The 21,552-nt window shown below is 44.2% G+C and overlaps 1 protein-coding gene across 1 annotated transcript in view; it reads left to right on the forward strand.

Annotated features, from left to right (window-relative positions):
* Positions 1-6,030: 6,030 nt before the first annotated feature.
* LOC120840328 (maltose permease) overlaps positions 6,031-21,552 on the forward strand; it is a 149,937-nt gene continuing 134,415 nt past the window's right edge. Inside the window, exons 1-3 of the mRNA XM_042286811.1 lie at positions 6,031-6,097; positions 7,459-8,712; positions 12,386-12,547. Coding sequence (XP_042142745.1) covers positions 6,031-6,097; positions 7,459-8,712; positions 12,386-12,547 — 1,483 coding nt within the window. The remainder of the gene's footprint in view (positions 6,098-7,458; positions 8,713-12,385; positions 12,548-21,552) is intronic.

Raw genomic sequence — 21,552 nt, forward strand, 5'->3', positions numbered from 1 at the left:
ATAACCAATAATTATAACCAAAGATGACCCTGGGTGATTATAAACGAAGTATAGCGCCGGCCATACTTCGGCTATAATAAAAAAAGGTGGCGAGCGTTTATAAGCTCTTCACCCCAAGTTTCTCTTTCACGTCAAAAAACGTTTTTATTTTTTTTCCTTCTTTTTTTCACGCCTGCAGCAGCAACATAAGGGTGAAGCAGACGAAAGCCATCACTATCACTGCTACGAATGTGTCTAAGAATGGTACAGTAGCCTTCCCACAACCAGGAACGGCGAGAAGGTTAAGGCTGGCGCAGCGACCAGCAATAGATAATTTGGTCTTTCAATGCCAGGGAGTTGGAGGCTAACTGCGATACAAAGAAGGTGCCGTCCGTGGTGGTTACGCACTCTTTCATCTAATTTTTGAGGCGCTATGGGAGAAAGGATGCCCAGAGGATCTAGTGGGAGGCGACCTTCTGAACGGGAGTCGTTATCCAGCGAGAGACCGCACCTTTGTACCACGGCAGAAGGGATTCTCAGAGATGGTGACGTCTTTCTGGTTACCGACGCCATTCATTCCTGCGATATCCTTGACACTTGTTTTGGTTCAAAGCGTGGGAACATCAACGCTTCCAAATTTAGAGTTTATCCTTTCTGTTGTTGACAAAACAAGAATTTATTTATTTTGAAGAGAAGGATTTGACCAGCTGGAGTTGCTGGGGACGATTAGGCAGAATCCTTCGAGCGGTGGTAGACTGTTGCCTTCTGAGCGGATGTCTCTGTCCAGCGAGACGGCTGCTCCTTTAGGGCACGGCGACGGTGGCCTTAGTAGCTTCGATGTAAAGAGTGCACCAAGGACGCTTAGGAATTCCGCAAAGCAATAATATCGCGTAATTTGGGCCCGGCCATGGAAACGTTGAAAGTGTCTTCCGAGGGAGTTTGAAATGACGCTGTTTATAGATAGCTTTGTTAGGGTTCCTTTGCCACTTTTTGGAGGGCGCAGAATAAAAATTATTTTGTTTTCAAACTATCATGCGGCCATTTTTAATCGAAAGTAACAAGTAACGGGTAACGTAATTTGATAGCAGATACCGTAAAATAATAACGATATTACTTTACTTGTTACTCATTTGGGATTCTAACGAGTACGTTAGTACGTTACTAAAAAACGAACGCGTTACCAGTAACGGCGTTACTTGTAACGCGTTAGTTCCAACACTGCGCCATAGTAATCTCCCCTCATCGATTCATTTTCGCTTAAAAAGTAGATACGCTGTTTTAACGTATTCACAGAGTTCATAATTATCTGTGGTAACTTGCCATTTGTTTTTGGTTTTATTTTTTGCTTTCCAGCTTTCTGTAATGCACAACGATTTCGCTATTAGGCTGCAAGCACGAGGTTTTCTTTGAATAATGCATCTCGGCTGTGCGAACTCTCGATCAGCAGGAGCAACTGCCGAAAATAAAGCTTTACGAGCTCGGGATTCTTGCCTTAAAAGAATATCGCCATTTAGAGAAAAGTATTTGTTTAGAGTGTTGTAATCAAAAACGTCAGGAAAGCAAGAACTGTCAAATTAACTGTATCTTAGATACATGTTGAGCTTGGCTATTTCCTGAGTGAATTTAGCAACAGAGACGACAGCGTACTCACTTTATTGTTCTATTAAAATGCTCGCACGTTGGTGGGGTATGCAATTTTACTTCTTGTTATCACATTAGGTCAGGGCTCAAAGTAGTCATATGAACAAAGCAACTTTAACGATGTGAGCGGAAAAACCTGTGAGATTAGAAAAAGCCTTGAGCACGCGGTTTCTTCTCTTCAAAATCTTTTGAACACCCCCCCCCCCCCCCCCGCCTCCCATCCCTCCATCTCACGTTGGCCCTCGACCTTTCCAGTGTAGGCCATCTGTCCCCCACACTCGAATGTGTTTGAGACCACTGACCTAGGCGATATAAAACACAATTGAGACGGCTAAAAAAAGGATAGGATGGTTGCGAGTCTATAGCTCGAGACACTTACATGCCTCTATAGCCGGCTAATGCAGATTAAAAGGTCGGGGATCTATGGCTTTGGTGGCATAAAGCATCATTAAGTCGTCGAAAGAACATTCCATGGTTTAGTATTAACTAACTTAGGAAAGCATATATTCCGTAACAGAAAGTCATTGGCTCTGACAGTTCAATATATTAGAGGTTATGACGGCGTATATGTAATATTGGAGATCCATTGGCTCAAACACTTCAATATTGAAAAGCTATTGGCTTTGACAGTCCGATTTTTGACAGCTTATGCCAGCTCAGTCCATTATTGGCCAATGTGATTCCAATATTCGGAAACATATGCCTCAGTTGGGCCATTGTTGAGCCATTCTTTGCACCATGAAATCCGGCCCAATACCGTCTGCTACCTGGGTTGTGTTCATTTTTCAGAAACATTAGCAGTGAACCAACAAGTCCACAGCATAGTCAACGGCTTACTAAAATCACTAGGTGTTCTTAAGGCGGAACCTATGTCTGGCCCCTGGAACCTGTGTCTGGCCTGAAAATAGTGTCTCCGCTTTAAAATTCAGTCTTGGTCTTTCCTTATTATCCAACAGGCGCGCAGACAACCGAATCTGTTTCTTCCATGCTATGTACTAGAGTTAGCTCATACTTCAAAAACATTAATTGCCATTCTGCATTCTGCGGATTATATTTCTCCTCGAAGGGATAATTCATATAAACTTCAGCGATTCCGCTCTAACACTAATTATTTTCGGTTTTCTCCCCTCATGCTATCGATTGCCACATGGAATGACTTGCCACACTAAATGATTACTAACACAAATCGTGGGTAATTTAAAGAAATGTGAGAGCGTCTGTATCCCCAGAAGAGCGTGTAAATAACTTCGTATGTTTTATTTTCCTCGATATTTTCTTTTTCGTTTAAGTTAGTAATAAGTTCTGTGTAACGTGTTAGCCTGATTTCGCATCTTGTTCTTTGGTAATTCCATGTGGTATGATCATGCTGGTACGAATGTATTCTTCGAAATAACCTCTTCCTGTAATGCGTCCTTAAAGGAGGCCTTTGAGGTATTACAGGCATTACATATGCAGGTCTTAAGAACGCACTGGCGCCACCTGGCCGAGAGCAACAGGTTTATTCAGAGGGCTAGAGTATGCATTAGTGAAAGTCAGTACCTGTTTGGGTGGGGGGGATACAGCGGATTTGAAGGTTCAATAAATACCTTCAGTGGGCCGTTATTTAGAGCTAAGCTTTGCTAGCGGGAGCTCGTGCCGTCACTTTGAAGCTTGGATAGAGCACGCATCCGCTTGGCCCGCTCTGTGCAGCCTACGACCTACTAAGACTATCTTAAAGGCGTTAAAAATGGGCAGAAAAGTGGAAGAATGACGAACCCCATAAAGCGAACCTTACACTGCAGTTTGCCAGCAAAATAAACAAACATACCATGAGATCTAAAAGATATGTGACTTGAGAAACGGCTATTATCTACAGCAGTTCACTCCCCTTGAAACGATTCGCAATATACTCCCTGAGAAGGTTTTGGAGGGAGCGCTGCAGCATATGCCTTCTTGACACATTAGTATAAAGAACGTCTACGAGCCTCTCTCATATTTTAGTCCTTTAACCGAGTCAAATAATGAAGATGTCAAGCTTTGGTACATAATTGTATATGCTGCAATGCACTTCCATATTGCCCGAGGGCGACGATTCGCTGACAGAGTTTTTTACCCGATTCTTTAATTTATACAGCGCCCTGTCAAACTATTTATACACTAGCAAAACAAAACAAAACAAAATAAAAAAACTCTTACACACCCTTTTTTGACCGGCCTCTGTATCAGATATTGATGCCAGCAACCCTGCACGCGCAGACCTAAAGTCCGTGCGCTAGAAAATAAAGAATCTCTTGCTCCTGGCACCAAGCGTGAATACCTCATTTGTATAGACACTGACATAACACCCTTCCCCATCTCGCACTCTACCATGTCTCAGCCATCCACATAATCATCACAAATTTGAGGCGCTTGGAGGTATCAAGGGGATGCACAAGGTATCATCTCTAGTATAATCTTGGGATGCACCCAGGCATCAAGGCAAAAAAAAAACGCCTAACTATATTCCGTGTCACTAAAACCGCGCAGTACTGCAAAAGCTACACGGGACACAGTGCATTCCAACCTGTTCAAGAGAAGGGAAAGGAAGAACAGGGGAATCTCAGCTCTTCTCTCCCGTTTCTCCTTTTCCTTCTTTTTGAGCAGGTTGGGATACACTCTGTCCCGTGTAGCTTTTGCTGTACTGCGCGGGTTTAGTGGGACGGAATATAGTCCCAAGATTGTCAGTGTTAGTGCCCAGCTTTCGCCTACTAAGGTTTTGCTTCAAAACGTTAGCTAGGGTCAAAGTATTCTTCTCTGGTTTTTGTACGGTTTTCTGTGGCCCGCCATGTTGTTGCTAAATTGTCAGACATTAGCCAAAAATACTGCATATCAGAACTACCCGGAGTGAAACATAATTACGGCACTTGTTTGTTAACTTAGGCCCAAAATTTTAAGGAGAAAACCCGGAATGATCAGAATTGAGTTTAATTCTGGAATTTTATCGGGAACAGAGGCACAAATAAGCCAGATGACAACCGAAGAACCAGGCACTGAAACCTAAATCATGCCCCTGTTTCACAATTTAGGTCCAAAACACCCAGACTTTGGCGAAATGACACTGAGTTTGGCTATACCTTAGCTTTTTGGAGCTTTCAGGGCTTTAAACTCTAAGATAAAACGTTTTGGCCCAGAAAGCTGTGTTACCTGGGCATGGCCTCTCAATTCCCGTCCTTTTTCCTCCGAAGTTTCTTTAACAGCCCGTTCACCCTCCTCCCGCAATATGAGCCCTTGTTTAATCACCTGAGAATTTAAACTATCTGCTAACTCTTTCCGGTAAAATTTACCTACTGATATTCTTAGGTGCGCAAAGACAATATCCCTCAGAGTATATTTTGAGTGACTCAAATCAGATATTTGCTCTCAGCTAGTCCTTAGAACCAACAAAAGATATAAAAACTGAGGTAAAAATCTACACATGCAGAAACACTAGTAAATCTTCAAAGGGTCTTTCTTAATCAAACTCAGCTCCGGCACACTACTCTTAAAAAACTCAAACATTTTTTTTTTCTAGAAAACCAACTGTTTACAAACTTTCCTTCAGACGAGAGGAAGACAGTTCACTATTCAAACACTAAAAGAAACACTTGTATCATATGCGTCTTAGAACAAACTTACTTTGATTCTTTATACCTCACTTCGCAAGATTCTAATTACTCACTTCCAATACAAACACGCATTGGCTGCATCGGTTGCTTTGCATAGAGAAAAACCTAGGTAGATGGAAACGTAAGAATTACAATGGCAACTTAATTCTGGAACTTCGCAATTCCGTATGCTCCAATAAACTCTTGAACCCAATTAATTTTAACTACATGTGATCTTCAATAAAAATCTTTAACGCCAAAACATACTGCATTCCACCGCCCCGGGATAGAATTTTTTTAAGAATTCAATCACTCTAAATTGTCCTCCATAAACAAATTATGCATAGGTAGCAAAAATAAAAACGAGTGGTGGAATAACAGAAGCCTTATTAAGTGAAGCGCTCTCGAAGCCCATCAACCAGCTACCACGCGTATTGTAATGGTCATAACGAGTCCTAGCATTGTCATCGATGAAAAATATATAGATTTAACAAAGTAGGCACGTCAAATTTTTTACGGTTGCTCCTCAATTGATGTAACATCTTTTTTTTATGTTGTAACCAGGGCAGTGAGAACACTGTTGTCTGTTATATTTGAAGTAATCTTTTTGCGTTTAATGTTACATTCATATAATTTTATAATATCGTGTTATTCTAAATTACGCACACTATTTTATGCTATTCAAGCTCTCGTGCTTTATTTCAAGAGAAGCCAATGGCCAAGTGCATAAACAAAAACCTTACACTGGGTTGTGTTATCAAGATGGTTGTTTAAATGCAGGAATATATCCGCCCTGCTAAGATCCGACATGCTGCTGCCATGGATAAACACAAGACTTCTGTATTTGAAGATTCATTATTTTCTCATTTTTGCAGGTGAGTACAAGGGCTTCAACAGAGGCATTGTTAATCACAACTTGCATTTTTTTTAATATTGAGGAATTCGGCTTTCTGTATGTACTACCAGTTTAAAATTCATGTCCTGGTGGAATGAATCTCGCAATACACCGTAATGTCCCGAGAGATACCCCACACCCGAAAGATAGCCCACCCCTATCCTTTCTACGCCTTGGTATTTAAAAAAAAAACACCGAAAGATAGATTATTTTTAGAAATGGAGGGCGCTGGTCAACAATGACCTTTACAGAAACAGTGCTACTTAGCTGTGACAGGAGATCAGCGACCGTTCCTGACTAAGAGGTACAGTCGTCTTTGATTTCTCGCAATTAGAAGTTTTGAAGGTGACACAATTTCAAACAGCAGAATTTTCCAACTTTCGTTGGTCGCACACCGAAAGTTAGCCCACTGCTTATTTTCACCCGATTTGCTTTCTATTTCAGGTGGACTATCTCTCGGGATACTACGGTACATGTTTTATATTTGCTCAGAATGGACCTTTTCCACATACCGACGGCACCAGGCGGTGGCTGCATGAACTAAAAATCGAGGAAGTGACCTACTTGCGCTACCAATCGATAATGGGAGCTACACTCTAAAAAATGTCTGTAAGTCTACTTTCACGCACAACACTCGGAGAGCCAAAAACCGCAACTTACAGAGGCAGCTCAGCGAATGACGATGCGGAAACATATGTTAAGACCAAAAAACGCAGTCTGAGTTGTGACGTTAAGCAATGCAAAATGTCACGCTTGCATTGCTTAATGTCACAACCCAGATTTCGTTTTTTGGTCTAAGCATATGTTTCGGCATCGTCATTCGCTGAGATGCCTCCGTAAGTTGCGGTGATTGGCTCTCCGAGTGGTGTGCGTGAAACTAGACGCACAGACTTTTTTTAGAGTGTACGCTACAAGTTTCTTCGCTCTCTGAGCAGCGGCGCCTGCCCAACGCGACTTTAAAGAGGTGCATCCGTGACGTCCACCCAAACGTCGTGTTTTCCTTTCCGTCGACGTTCTTTTTTTGTGTAACACAATTATATATATGCTGCAGTTACGTGTTCTAATCGCTGATACACAGCCTCCTTCCGATTTTCCTCAATTTTTCGTTCCGACTTCCGCCGCTTGGCATCGGGCGCTCGCGCGTGCGCAGAACGCTTCTCGGAAAAGGTCCATTGATTGCTTTTATATCACTGTATATCATGCTGCTAAGCCCTCAACTACTTGTTTGAGATTATATGACTGCGTAAAGTGCAATATATATTGTAATTTTAACAATTCTGGTCATAGTAAATAAAACATTGCTGCAAAGGCTAACGAAATTCTGCTTTTTTTCTTTATCAGCCACCGGCTGCACTCTGCCATACGGGTCTGCAATTGGTCGGAGAAACGGAATCCCTGAAGCAACCATAGCCTACATTTTAACTGTCACATCTCTGCTCGCTATTCCGTGGAAGATTTTGATGGGATACATTGCTGACCGGACGCAAAACGTAACAAGAATATTGTTGACACTTCAATCGCTTGCGATTCTTTTCCACGGCCTTCTCTATTTCAGTGACTTTATTATCAAAACGGCAGAACCAAAGGGGGAGGTATCATGCCCAGAAGGAAACGTAACGCTTTTGAATTCGTTCTCAGTGTGCCTTCAACCACCGGAGAAGTGTTTCGTTTCGTGCGCAACGAATGCCACCGAATTCAGCGAAATCGAAGTAAGCTACATTTTTCAGAACACCTCCGCCGTTTGCCACACTATTTGGAATGGTACGTCTGGTTACCACCGCAGCACCTGTCAGTTCAAGTGCCCTTGCACAGCAGGTTCGATAGATCAACGAGTTGTGTGGTTCTATGCCGTGTTTCATGCGCTGGGGTCGTTGTGTTCGGGGGCTGTTCTGATCATCTCGGACGCCGGCGTTTCTGAGATACTGGCTGAAAATGTGAGGGACTTCGGATTGCAGCGAGCGGGAGGGGCAATAGGCATGGGAGCCGCTGGTCCTGTCGTGGGAGCCTTAATTGATGCAGCCAACCGATGGACGGGAGGACGATCAGGTTACCTTCCAAGCTACTTCGTCTATGCGCTGCTCATTATCTTGGACAGTGTCCTTCTTTGTTGCATGCCCACTCTTCGGATGCCCAAGCTGTCGGTCAACTTTTTCAAGGACATCTATGGTGTGTTCATCAATGTCGAACTTGCCGTATTCGCCTTTTGGACATGCGCCCTCGGAGCCCTTTTTTCAATCTACATGTCGTACAACACGTGGTTTTTGGAGGACATAGGAGCCTCTAAACTGATAATCGGTTTAATATCCGCAGTAAGTTGCATATGCATAGAAGTGCCCTTCTATTCTGTGTCCGGTTGGATTCTGAAAAAAACGCGCTATTATCCCTCGTATATATTGACATTCTTGATCTTCGGGGTGAGGTACATTGGCTCTGCCTTTCTATACAACCCGTGGTTCGCGCTGCTCGTCGAACCCGTCACCGGGGCTGCACATCCGCTTGTAACACCCGCCATGACTGTGTTCGCTAAAGAGGTGGCGCCGGAAGGTACCGCGGCGTCCGTCTTGTGCGTCCTCAACATTTGCGAAGGAGCCATCGGTAAGTTTGATGCCCACTCAGGTATGCCATAGTCAGTAACGTATTAATTTTTAAGGAGCAAAGGGCGCTTTGGTTACAGTGAAATTACGGCATTAGCACATAAGGATGACGAAGGACCAATCACGAAGTCACTGGCGTGGACATAATAGGCTTGGCCCAGTAACATAATAAGCTCCAGAAGGCACGGGTGCCTCAGAAATGCTTATAACCATATTGATGCGCATTATTAACACGAAGACAAAGGTGGAAATACTACAGATATAATTATTCGCCCAATGGCCAAACATGTTTATATACCTATAGTACCAGTGCCTCTTATATACCTGCAGTGCCAGCTAAAATGGTCGCAAAACAGTGCGCCGATGCAGTTGCCGCAAGTGTAACCTTTAGCCGCGAGGCGCGCCACTGAAGCAAGGTTGTTGCAATCGCCGCTGCCACTGTTGTAGTAACTGTACACGCACGGTAATGGCTGCAAACAATTCCCTCTACATTATGTCGTTCTGCGTTCTTACTTTTAGTTTTACAATGTTATGCCCTTTCACTGAAAACATGCGCATTTTTTTTTTCGCCGCCTTTCACCACCCCCCCCCCCCCTCCTCAAAAAAAAATTGAAACTCAGATTGCATACATTTTAGTAGCACTTATGTAGTCAAGTTGACATTTGGGCTAGTTCTTATAGTATAACATATTGAGGTTTTTAGCGCACAAAGTAGACGGAAGAAAAACAGAACAGAAAAGAGCGCCACTCAGAACTATGTTTGCTGACAAGAAAAGAAAAAGAAAGAAAAAAACCGAATGATTCTTGTCACTAGACATAGTTGTGAGTGTCGCACTTTTCCGTCCTGTTCTTCTTCCCTCTACTTTGTGCGCTAAATACGTCACACGTTCCTCAAAAAATGGAACAAAAGCTCGTTCCTCGTTCCTTCTGATGTTTGGAACGCGTTCCCGTTACAAGTTCCATATGTGAAAAAGGAACTCATTCCAATTACAGTTAAAGAAATGGAACGTGTCGTTACATATACGTTACATTTGTATTTTGACGATTACCATATACAATTAGATCAAACAAAGTAGTTTTTGTTGTTTTTTATCTATCCCATCAAATGGCAACATACAAAATTGAATGCAGTAATGGAAAGGCACCAAGAGGAGAAGACAAGCGGAAGCAGTGTTTCATTTGATGATATATTCACCTTTAAAAATCTCAGGTTTTAACCATATTTTGTGGTAGGCGATTTCGACGAGCCAAATGTACTCTTACCCCACATTGCACGAGCGTTTCACCACAACCTCACGCGTTTCAATCTAACAAAGTCACTTGTTGGAACATAACAACAGTTGCTTCTCGATGTTGCTGTCCGCAAGACGAGGAAGTGAAGAAGGTAGGGCTGTTGGAAGGTCAGTCTTGAAAAGTACAGGTCCTTCTACGTGAGGGTTGGACTCGTTGCTCAGTTTGAAGATAGGGAACAAGGGCAGAAGAAATAAAAATTAATTTTTGTGTATATTGTATGTCACCAATATTCAGGATACAAGGGTGCGTTCGATACCGGGTAACCTGCTCTTCTGTTGTAACTGTACGTCTATTTGTGGAAGTTCAGTGATAGCTGCAGTCGGTCTTAGATTTCTGGGTGTACAAGGATTCGTGGAAGCAAAGAAACTAGTTGAGTTTGACACGTATTTCTTTCTGTGTCTTTTCCTACGAGTAAAACTTTGGCTTTCTGTACCGCAGTCACGGGCACTGAAAAAAGAATCGATGTCCACTAGTTCTCCTGTCCCTTACTGTTACCAAGCGAGTATCACACAAAATTAACCATATGGTATGTAACCAAAAAGTTCACGAAATCCTACTTTTGGTATAGATGAATATTGATTTTATACTTTTAGAATTTCCCTTTCAGATATAAAATACAAATTACTCCACTGGACGAAAAAAAGGAACGCCGTTCCTTTTTCCGTTCCCGTAAAAATGGAACGCATTCCCGTTCCAGTTCCACCAATGCAAAATGGAACGGCGGCGTTCCTTCGTTCCTCCTGAAAGGAACGCGTTCCAGGAACTTTGTTCCTTGGAACGTCGTTCCGTACAACACTAATACGTCAATATGTTATCACGAACTTCGTTTCAGTGTACCTTCACCGCGATATTGCGAAACCATGTCGAACGGCGAAGACGAAATAGGCTAAAATAGACGATGAGACCCGGTCTAGTTTGCCTGAATTTGAGAGCGTTCCCAAGTGCTCGATCAAAGTCACGTCATTTCCGTCCGCTTTCCCTTCGACACACGACAACGCAAGGCATGCTCACCTGCGAGACGTTTTCCCAGTAAGCGTTCGCCATTCAATTGCTAACGTTCTCCATGGTTTGAGTTGCTCCCTTGGACGATCTAGGCAGACCCTCTTAACACAACGCCCTCACGCGGTCGCCATGGGCGGTTGCTCAACAGCCTCGGGAGGCCGTTCTGCCAAGCGCTGAAAGTATAGAGGAGGCACTGAAACATGCAAGGAGCGAAAGTATGCAGGGAAGCTGCTTAGAATACATCATAATCTAAACCCTGGGTGTTTACATTTATTCCACATTGCATCAATCCCAAGCAGGTAGATATGTCGGTAGGCCCATCCACAGTATAGAAGCACCACGAAAAATTTCATAAATAAATAAGCATTACACACAAACTCGCAGTATAGTTATGTGCTCAAAATTCACTATGAGCCAGGTGCTGAAGCAGATATGAAAATAGCAATAAGACAACGAAATTTACAGCTTAAGACGCCTAAAATATTAACAATATTATAAAAAAACGTATATGGAAGGCGTTCCGAGGCAACAAATTATGTACTTGTACAATAGACAAAGGAAAATATATTCACCAAACGGCAAATCAAAAATTAAAAAAAAATTAAAGATTAGGTAAAGATTACGGGTTAAGGTTACGGGTTTAAAGCAATGTCACATTAACGGCTAAAAGGACCAGGACAGGACGAAACGTCCTTCCAACTGGCAGCTTGAACATTTATTGACGTTCCTCGAGGACGCTGATCGCCTCAGCGGAGGCCTGACTAAACAGCGAAAGAAAAAGAGGAACAAAGGGTATAACTGGGAAGGGTCTTTGTCGCCGAAGTGGCGCGCGTGGAGATTCCGCTTTGAACCACATACGTGGCTGCAGTTATATATCAAAATACGATATCTCGGTGTCGAAGAGGCTGTGAGAAGGGGAGCCAATGTTGACCAGGGCTTGTGGCTTGGAGAAAGCCTCAATTATCTCCCGGCCATACCAAGACCTGTGTCCTCCACCTGTGCGGATGTCATTGTGCTCTGGATCGCAACTTGCGCAGACGTTGACAGGCTGAGCTACTGGGTGGAGGCTTTGAACGGATGGGTTGGATGCAGCTTGTTTCACCTCATTATCGTGCGCCCTTAGGTGAAGAAGACGCTTAGCTTCATCTTCTTCGTTACAATAGTTTTTCTTTGAACTGAGCTTTTTCTTCATAAGGTAAACAATATTTAGAATGCGTTTTTTTTTTTCTATGAAATTGGCTTGGTAAGTAATTTTCGGGTTTATATGTCTTTACCGAAAGCACAGTATCCTAGCTATGTCGCAAAGTGACTTTCTTTTTTTTTCTTTTTTTTTTGCGAAAAATATGCATTTTGAATTTAGTAAAAATGTTTTTGTTCCAGGAAAGTCGCTTGGTACCCTCGTTGGTGGGACGACATTCGCCGAATTTGGAGGCCGGTGGATGTTTTTCTACTCCGGTGTGTTCGCCGCGGGGTGCGCTCTCCTGTGCCTCGTATCACACGTACTTGTGCAAAGGAGGACTTCGAGGCATGGAGTCATAACACGTGAGTTCACTGCGGGTGTCCTCGCAGAGGGCTGCACTTTGCTTACTCAACTTAACTCAACTTTATCTCCCTCGATACCTTTCCTCTTTCTGCTTTACCAGAGCCAATGCGGGAGAGGAGGCGAGGCGAGGAGAAATTTGCCTCATTTTAGTGCTCTGTCTGATTAGTGGAAAGGGTGGAGGGCTTCGCGGGAGGAGCGACCGACATCCAGGCCTGGGTGCTTCGATAAATGGCCTGATCCAGGAATGGGCTTCAAGTCGCCGGCAGAGAGGAACCCTCAGGACAAAGCCAGAGGCTCCAGAAGAAAGCGGAGGAACGATGCGGTGTTCTCCGAGCATCCAGCGGCGGGCAGCAATGACCGCATTCCAGGACTGATTGTGGCCCTCAAAAGATGAGATCTACAGTACCGTGCTTTCTAAATTGGTGTAGTGAATTCAACGTGAACATGTTGAGTTGGACTCGAAAAGAAATGCGTTCTGTTTTTGGTAAAGGATTTTCTTGTCAGGTCTCTGCATTTTAAGAGCCTAAAGTGATTGCACGATCTTGCCTATTTTCTTTTGCTATTTTAGATGCTAATATTTTGTTTGTTAGTAATTTTTTCATTAATGTTACATATATATTGTGCGTGTATTTCTGTTCGTCCTCTGCTGTTGTGGCTTATAAAGCAACACCAAGTTGCTTGTTTTCCTGTTTCCCTTCTTCGAGTGGAGAGAAATAATTAATTTGAATTTGGGTTCTTGGGACTCACGGACAGAAGCGAAACTGGGCTACCACGTCGCAGTACAACCAGGCGGCAGCAGAGCAGTATCAGAGGTGTGACTGCCCGGTCACAAGTTGTTGGCGACCAACAGGACCTCCGTTCGGTTCAAGAACCAAGAGGAAAACAACAATTCAGCAGCTCGCTAACTTGTGGTGTTCCAGGGTTCATCTCTGTTGATACCCTGCTCTGACGGAACTTCATCGGATTGTGCCCCACTAATGCCCCTGTCAGACGGCATAATTTAGTGCACTTCTACCACGTGCACTTCAGCACACCGAAAGTTACCTCAAGTGTTTTCTGCAACACGGGATAAATTAGTGTCTCTTGAAAACGATGACAATAACGACACATTGTAAAATACTATGAGACACCTAAAATGTTGAAGCGAAGGCATTGATGCCTCGGCAACATTTAATCTCTTTTATATGAAAACATGTTATGTTAATTGACAATAATTACGCCGAGTGGATGACTCTGATTGATCCTCACGAGGCAAGACGAAGAAAAAGAACAAGAAGCAAACTCACTTGCAGCCGACTTTGTTCAGGAAGACGGCGTGTGGCACACTATGCAAGTGACGCTAAAAGGGAAGTGCACTCCGTTGAAGCGCACTAAATCAGCCCGTCGGACGGTATAAGATGCCGCTATCGACACAACACTTTTAACTTAGCCGGACTGAACCAAGCCCGAGACTATGTTGTAAATATCCCTATAGTTTTTGATATTTTTCTTCGAGGTTACTTTTTTTAATACAAATTTATGACCCCCTGAATCTCGTCTCTGAATTCATCGCATCATTAATTAGAAACCTTTCCTTCCAGTGCGAAAGAGCCCAACAGAGCTCTGTGTCCTTCTCCAATCCGGACTCCACCTCGGTTTTTTATGACGTAAAATGAGAAGGCATTAAAAGAATTAGAGATATCCCCAGTTGAATGTGTGTGACCATTGTTGATATCATTCATCAAACGTGTCTTTTACGACCAGTGCAAACGCACAACATTGCTTATTTGCAAATACAAAAATCCAAAACACGGAAGAGTTAGCGAGGAGGCATCGGCCGTCTTTTGTTTTCGTATGGTTTTTCTTACACTAGATATGGTGGCGATTGGCGGCTGTGCTGTGCAACGTAACGAATAAAAGTCAGTTTATAAGCTTCCTAGAACGCATTGTGCCGTTTCGTGGCGCGTCCGCTCAGTGGTGCTCTGTGCACTTTCAACCCACCCTATGGACAGAAGCGGCGGAACCGGTGGAACGTTGGATGCGCATTACCTGCGGTGGAAAGGAACATTGCTATCGTGGTTTTTATGGTAAACATAAAGTTTGCGTTAAACTTGGCGCAGAAAGAGCGCCGTTCGGAGAAGCTCCCCCTTGGATGCCTCCATCGATGCCTTCTTCGACACTGGGGGCGCGTGGAACGCTATCCGCTCGACATTCACGAGGACAGGCAACAGAGAAGAACCGGTTTCAAACGCTGCTCTTTCGAGGAGCTTGTCAACTGATTGATCTAAAAACGTTGGTACCGGAGGGGTTGAGAGGAATAGGACCCACTCAGAAGTTGATTACGGGTCACCCGTGTTGTTTCTCTCGGTGTGGGATAAGCTCTCGAACTCGAGAAAGCAATGAATTTTTTTCAGTAACGAGCGCCGTCTGGGGTGTTATCTTCGAACTAAAATAAAGGGAAGCCCAACTTTCCTTGGCCCGTCAGAATACATTAACATCGTTGCCTTTTATACCCCATACAAAGGTATACTCAAGCGAGAATGTCTAAAAGAGAAAAAATACGCGCAAAGATAGGTGCTCAATATGCTGGTCGACCCGATCTTTGGCCTCCGAAAATGGTGACAGCCGAAGGCGAGGCCAAGCGACGCATGTGTACGCACGCATTTGCAGAAGCTTAGTGGAAGAAAGGTCGATTGCCGATCGATCAACAATTTCGGGTTATCCCTTGCGCCTCTCTTTTCCCTCTCTGCCTATTTAAAGAAGAAAAAAAAAAGAATATTCATTGTATACATGCTTGAAAGTCGAACTAGAAAGTGGTGCGTCTTCTGCCCTCGGAGAAATTACAGGTGCAACCCTGCAGAGAAATAAGCGTGCGATTCGCGAATTGACAGATAAAAGCGCATTTAATTCCCATCATTAATTAAAACAAATATATGAATGTTAGAGAAAGCTTTCGCTTGGAAGCCATTCAAGAAGTCAATGAGTGCATTGCTACGCCAACCACGTCCGTGATTCGGGCAGGAGTATCAAATCTGGCTTTTTGGAAATAATGTTTTTCTCTGCGAATACGCTCTCCCCAAGCCGTAATATTTAGGAGGATCCCCGGAAATAATATACAGTCGTTTACGAGGATACAAAATATCAAGCTTGGTGCGTCAGTGGCCCTATAGGACCCAGTCAACTAGTCCCATTACTAATTTTCAGTCTAATGCAAACTTTGTTTTTATGCTTTTGCTTTTAAAGCAGACAAAAAGGGTACTGCTAGTGCGCACTCAGCAATGTCATACGAGAAGCGTCAAGATTAATTCAAGCCTTCAGGATCTCAACAAGCAGCCTCCTGAAGATATGCAGGTTTTAATTGTTGTCACTTGGAGATCAATTTGTCCTGTAGTTAAAAACAAAAATCTTACAAATCAAACATTTTGTTTAACACATTGAGGCATAGATATTATTAGGGTTCATTTTTTAATAAAAGTTTCTCAGTAATAGTACTCCAAGTCAACTACAAAAAGACCGCGACTTTGCCGATTTGTGTATGGATAGATAGATAGATAGATATTTATTTGTACATTTAAGTACAGGTCGCATAGAAGGCGTTTCCGCCCGTACACATATGTGCCTATGTGGCCAGCTAGACAATGATGGCGATGCGAGGCTTCTTGGCTTGAGAAGTGTGGGACGATGATTTTGGGATGGTGAAGAGGGTGAAAAGTGAGGTGGGTGACGTATGATGAGGTATGCAAGACATTCGTGGGCGTTTAGAGGTGTTTGGCTGCTGCCTTGCAGAGCTGTGTCACCTCGTCTCTGTCTGTGATGGGCAAGCTGGTGATGGCGTCAGGCAGGGACGTCCAAAGTCTCACAGCCCGGAGGAGACATGAGTTGTCGTGCCGTTGGGTCCGCGCGAAGAGAGGGTCTATGCGCCCGGTTCGTTCGTTGCGACGGGGCACAGAGCGAAGGTAGTCGTCCTGCGGGATCCCAGGACCAATCACCTGAGCCAACAACCGTAGGGTGGCTACATCTCGCCGTTCATTCCGTATTAATATAAGCACAAAAGGTACAGAAACGTAAAAGATACCCACATATTAACTAAATAAGGAAGCCCTTTTTTTATACACATGCGTTGATACAGATACATTGAAGAGGCATGCGCACAAGTATTGGTATGTATGTGTGTATATATATATATATATATTACTTTCTATAGCCGTTTCCGGAAGATGCAATTCTGCATTTTCTAATATTAAAAAAAAGTTATAGTTTAAGCTCGAAGGTAACAGACATCTATACTTTCCTACCATTCGGAGCTTCGAAATTTGACGGACACGACGAATGTTTAAGTTGCTCAAATACAAGTTGAGCCCAATGGAAGCACGCATCTAAGTGCGCACACTGCGGTCACAGTATCACCCTGGCGCGATCTTAAAATAATGCTTCAAGGACTCCTGCAGTGCGTTACGCGTAACACGGTAACCGTCTGCTAAAAGCCACTATTGCTGTTTTGTCTGCCTCCACACGGTACTCTCCGTTCTTTGGAACGACCCATTGGAATTGTACGTATTAGGCTTTTTTCATCGCTTTCTTGCCCTCTCACCGCTCAAGAAGAATATACGCTGCACTTCACTCTACACTCCGTGCGACACGACTGGCGCGCCGCCGCGCGGCCGGTACCGAAGGTAGGCAGTGAGAACCTCGGAGAAACGAAACCGAAACCACGCCGCGTACGTTGGTACGCACTGAAGTCTGAGCGGTGCGGTTGCGATGGGTTCACAGCATGAAGTGCTGCCTGTGCTGCGTCATTAAGTGCTTCAATAGTTATGCTTCGTATCTCGCAGGGACAAAGTTTCACAGTTTTTCACCTCACGATGTTTTGTGGGACAGCGACAAAGATGGACCCGTGCCGTACGACGCGAGAAATTTAGTCTCCCGATCATGCCTGCCACTGTGTCGGCGCGGCTGGATACTCTACACTGCCGCTTTGCGCTCTGCGTTTGTTTTCGTACCAGTAACGCCTACATCTGTTAGAACCGATGGGACGAACTGAAATGCCATGATTAAAGATTAAAACAGCCCAAGGACACGGACAAGAACAAGAAGGTAGACAAACAAGGCGCTGACTTACAACTGGTTTATTCGTTCTAACAGCGAGTATAAATACTGTATTGTCACAACAAACAAACATGAATAAAAAGCTTGACCTGGATGTCACGTGCTCACTAGCCATCGCTATACACTGTCACTGTTTGTCTAAATAGGAACGTTCCTTATCTGATAAAGATAATGACGGAATGCTGACACAGTTTTGCCCCAATCTTCCAATTTCCCGCGCCTCAATGATTTCCCGAGTGAGTTTGTCTTTATTTTTCCTAATCACTTCACATTTGTCAAAGACGGGAGCGCAGCAACAGTCTCGGCAGTGCAGGCCAAGGTGACCTGACACAACTCTAAACACGTTATACTTGTGCTCCCGCAGCCGATCATTGAGGTATCGCCCCGTTTGCCCGACGTATCTCCTGCCACATGAGAGGGGAATAGAGTACACTACTCCCTCCACACAGTCAAGGAATTGGTCCTGGTGTTTTTTGGTGCAACCCTGCTTTTCTTTAGAACAGGAGTTCACTTTTCTGCACAGCCCAGATCGCTTCTCTGGAGCCGAAAAAACCACATCAACTCCAACCCTACGGCCAACTTTCTTAAGATTGTGAGATATCTTATGGAGGTATGGTAAAACAGTCACTTTTTTGTTAACCCTACGAGCCTGCTGGGTAGTTTCCTCACGTCCTTTCTTAAGTAAGCTCTCAGCAACTGTCGTCAACAGGTAAGACGGATATCCCGCATGTCTGAGCCTTGCCGCTTGTGTGTCGAAGCTTTCTTTCACCCTGTGGGGGCAGGACTTAAACAGGGCATTTCTAAAACAGAGGTTAAGAATTCCTCTTTTTACAAGTTTGGAATGCGCTGACGAAAAAGGCAACATGGGTTTCTTTGCTCTTGGCTCATATATCCAGCACACATGGCCATGACCAAGTTGCAGGCTCAGGTCCAGAAACCTAATGGCCCCATTTACAGGTACTTCATGCGTCAGCACCAGCGGTTTCAGACACTCTTTGAACGTTGACAGGACAAACGACACAGCCGAATCAATTTCCTCATTGTCACAATCTAGGAGCACCAAATAGTCGTCTACGAATCTAAAAATTTTCCCCACCTTGGTTCCTTCTAGCTTGCCTGACAGGACTTTATCGTGGAACGCAAGAAATATATCGCTTAGTACTGGGGCTATACATGACCCTGTGCACACGCCATTTCTCTGAATAAAAACACCGTCATTCCAGATCGCGAACGTCGACTTGAGATAAAAAGATAAAAGTTCTAGAAAGTGACTCACACTAAGTCCAGATTCATTCTGAAACGCCACGGTACCATGACTGTCAATACATTCTTCCACAGATGCCAACAGCTCTTTATGGGGAGTCGAATAGTACAAATCTTTAATGTCAATTGAGGAAGCCAACAAGCTTCGGTCTGGATGGTCTTTAAACAAATCTATTATCTCATCAGAGTTCTTCACCCGAAAGGGATCATCAATCATTAACATATTTAGTTTTGTTTGCAAAAATGAAGCCACAGATTTTTGCCATGTCCCTTTCTCCGACACAATCACGCGTAGTGGACAGTTAATCTTGTGCGTTTTGGCAGAAAAAAATAAATCTAAACCTAAGCATTTGCCCTTATCAATCGCTTGGCAAAGTTTATCTAGGCTTAGCTGTTTGCAAAGCCTACGTGCTTCCGTTTTCACCTTCGAAAGTGACACGTCATCCCTGCGCTTAAACGTGGCCGTTATGGCGTCTGACGCTTTAGACATAAACATCCCCTTAGGCTCCACTACGAAGCCTCCCTCTTTATCCGCTGGTAATAAAGACAGGGAATGTTCTTTTAAATAAGCGACAGTGCTTTTCAGCGGGACCTTGGATCCCGAGGGCTTGCAATGTGACAACACGTCCACGCCTTCAGGTATACATCTGTCGACTTCAGACTCTGGAGCTCGTCCGGAAACTTGTCTCACCATCGTTAGCAGCTCAGGAGGCGATTTTCTTGGTTCGACCGCGAACTTCGGGCCCTCGCTCAGGACTCGTTCCACTTTCAATGGGAGTTCAACGTCGCCCAACTTGTGAACCAGGTTTCCCACAGCTGGTGTCGTCTCTGGGATGCTGGCTCGAAGGTATCGACAGAACTGTTGAATTCTTGTGGCGTCAAACTTTGATGTACCTTCGAGCCAGCATCCCAGAGACGACACCAGCTGTGGGAAACCTGGTTCACGAGTTGGGCGACGTTGAACTCCCATTGAAAGTGGAACGAGTCCTGAGCGAGGGCCCGAAGTTCGCGGGCGAACCAAGAAAATCGCCTCCTGAGCTGCTAACGATGGTGAGAGAAGTTTCCGGACGAGCTCCAGAGTCTGAAGTCGACAGATGTATATCTGAAGGCGTGGACGTGTTGTCACATTGCAAGCCCTCGGGATCCAAGGTCCCGCTGAAAAGCACTGTCGCTTATTTAAAAGAACATTCCCTGTCTTTATTACCAGCGGACAAAGAGGGAGGCTTCGTAGTGGTGCCTAAGGGGATGTTTATGTCTAAAGCGTCAGACACCATAACGGCCACGTTTAAGCGCAGGGATGACGTGTCACTTTCGAAGGTGAAAACGGAAGCACGTAGGCTTTGCAAACAGCTAAGCCTAGATAAACTTTGCCAAGCGATTGATAAGGGCAAATGCTTAGGTTTAGATTTATTTTTTTCTGCCAAAACACACAAGATTAACTGTCCACCACGCGTGATTGTGTCGGAGAAAGGGACATAGCAAAAATCTGTGGCTTCATTTTTGCAAACAAAACTAAATATGTTAATGATTGATGATCCCTTTCGGGTGAAGAACTCTGATGAGATAATAGATTTTTTTAAAGACCATCCAGACCGAAGCTTGTTGGCTTGCTCAATTGACATTAAAGATTTGTACTATTCGATTCCCCATAAAGAGCTGTTGGCATCTGTGGAAGAATATATTGACACTCATGGTACCGTGGCGTTTCAGAATGAATCTGGACTTAGTGTGAGCCCCTTTCTAGAACTTTTATCTTTTTATCTCAAGTCGACGTTCGCGATCTGGAATGACGGTGTTTTTATTCAGAGAAATGGCGTGTCCATAGGGTCATGTATAGCCCCAGTACTAAGCGATATATTTCTTGTGTTCCACGATAAAGTCCTGTCAGGCAAGCTAGAAGGAACCAAGGTGGGGAAAATTTTTAGATTCGTAGACGACTATTTGGTGCTCCTAGATTGTGACAATGAGGAAATTGATTCGGCTGTGTCGTTTGTCCTGTCAACGTTCAAAGAGTGTCTGAAACCGCTGGTGCTGACGCATGAAGTACCTGTAAATGGGGCCATTAGGTTTCTGGTCCTGAGCCTGCAACTTGGTCATGGCCATGTGTGCTGGATATATGAGCCAAGAGCAAAGAAACTTATCTTGCCTTTTTCGTCAGCGCATTCCAAACTTGTGAAAAGAGGAATTGTTAACATCTGTTTTAGAAATGCCCTGTTTAAGTCCTGCCCCCACAGGGTGAAAGAAAGCTTCGACACACAAGCGGCAAGGCTCAGACATGCGGGATATCCCTCTTACCTGTTGATGACAGTTGCTGAGAGCTTACTTAAGAAAGGACGTGAGGAAACTACCCAGCAGGCTCGTAGGGTTAACAAAAAAGTGACTGTTTTACCATACCTCCATAAGATATCTCACAATCCTAAGAAAGTTGGCCATAGGGTTGGAGTTGATGTGGTTTTTTTGGCTCCAGAGAAGCTATCTGGGCTGTGCAGAAAAGTGAACTCCTGTTCTAAAGAAAAGCAGGGTTACACCAAAAAACACCAGGACCAATTCGTAGACTGTGTGGAGGGAGTAGTGTACTCTATTCCCCTCTCGTGTGGCAGGAGATACGTCGGGCAAACGGGGCGATGCCTCAATGATCGGCTGCGGGAGCACAAGT

The sequence above is a fragment of the Ixodes scapularis genome, unplaced genomic scaffold, assembly GCF_016920785.2.
Source record: "Ixodes scapularis isolate PalLabHiFi unplaced genomic scaffold, ASM1692078v2 PGA_scaffold8__174_contigs__length_109621045, whole genome shotgun sequence".
Taxonomy (NCBI): domain Eukaryota; kingdom Metazoa; phylum Arthropoda; class Arachnida; order Ixodida; family Ixodidae; genus Ixodes; species Ixodes scapularis.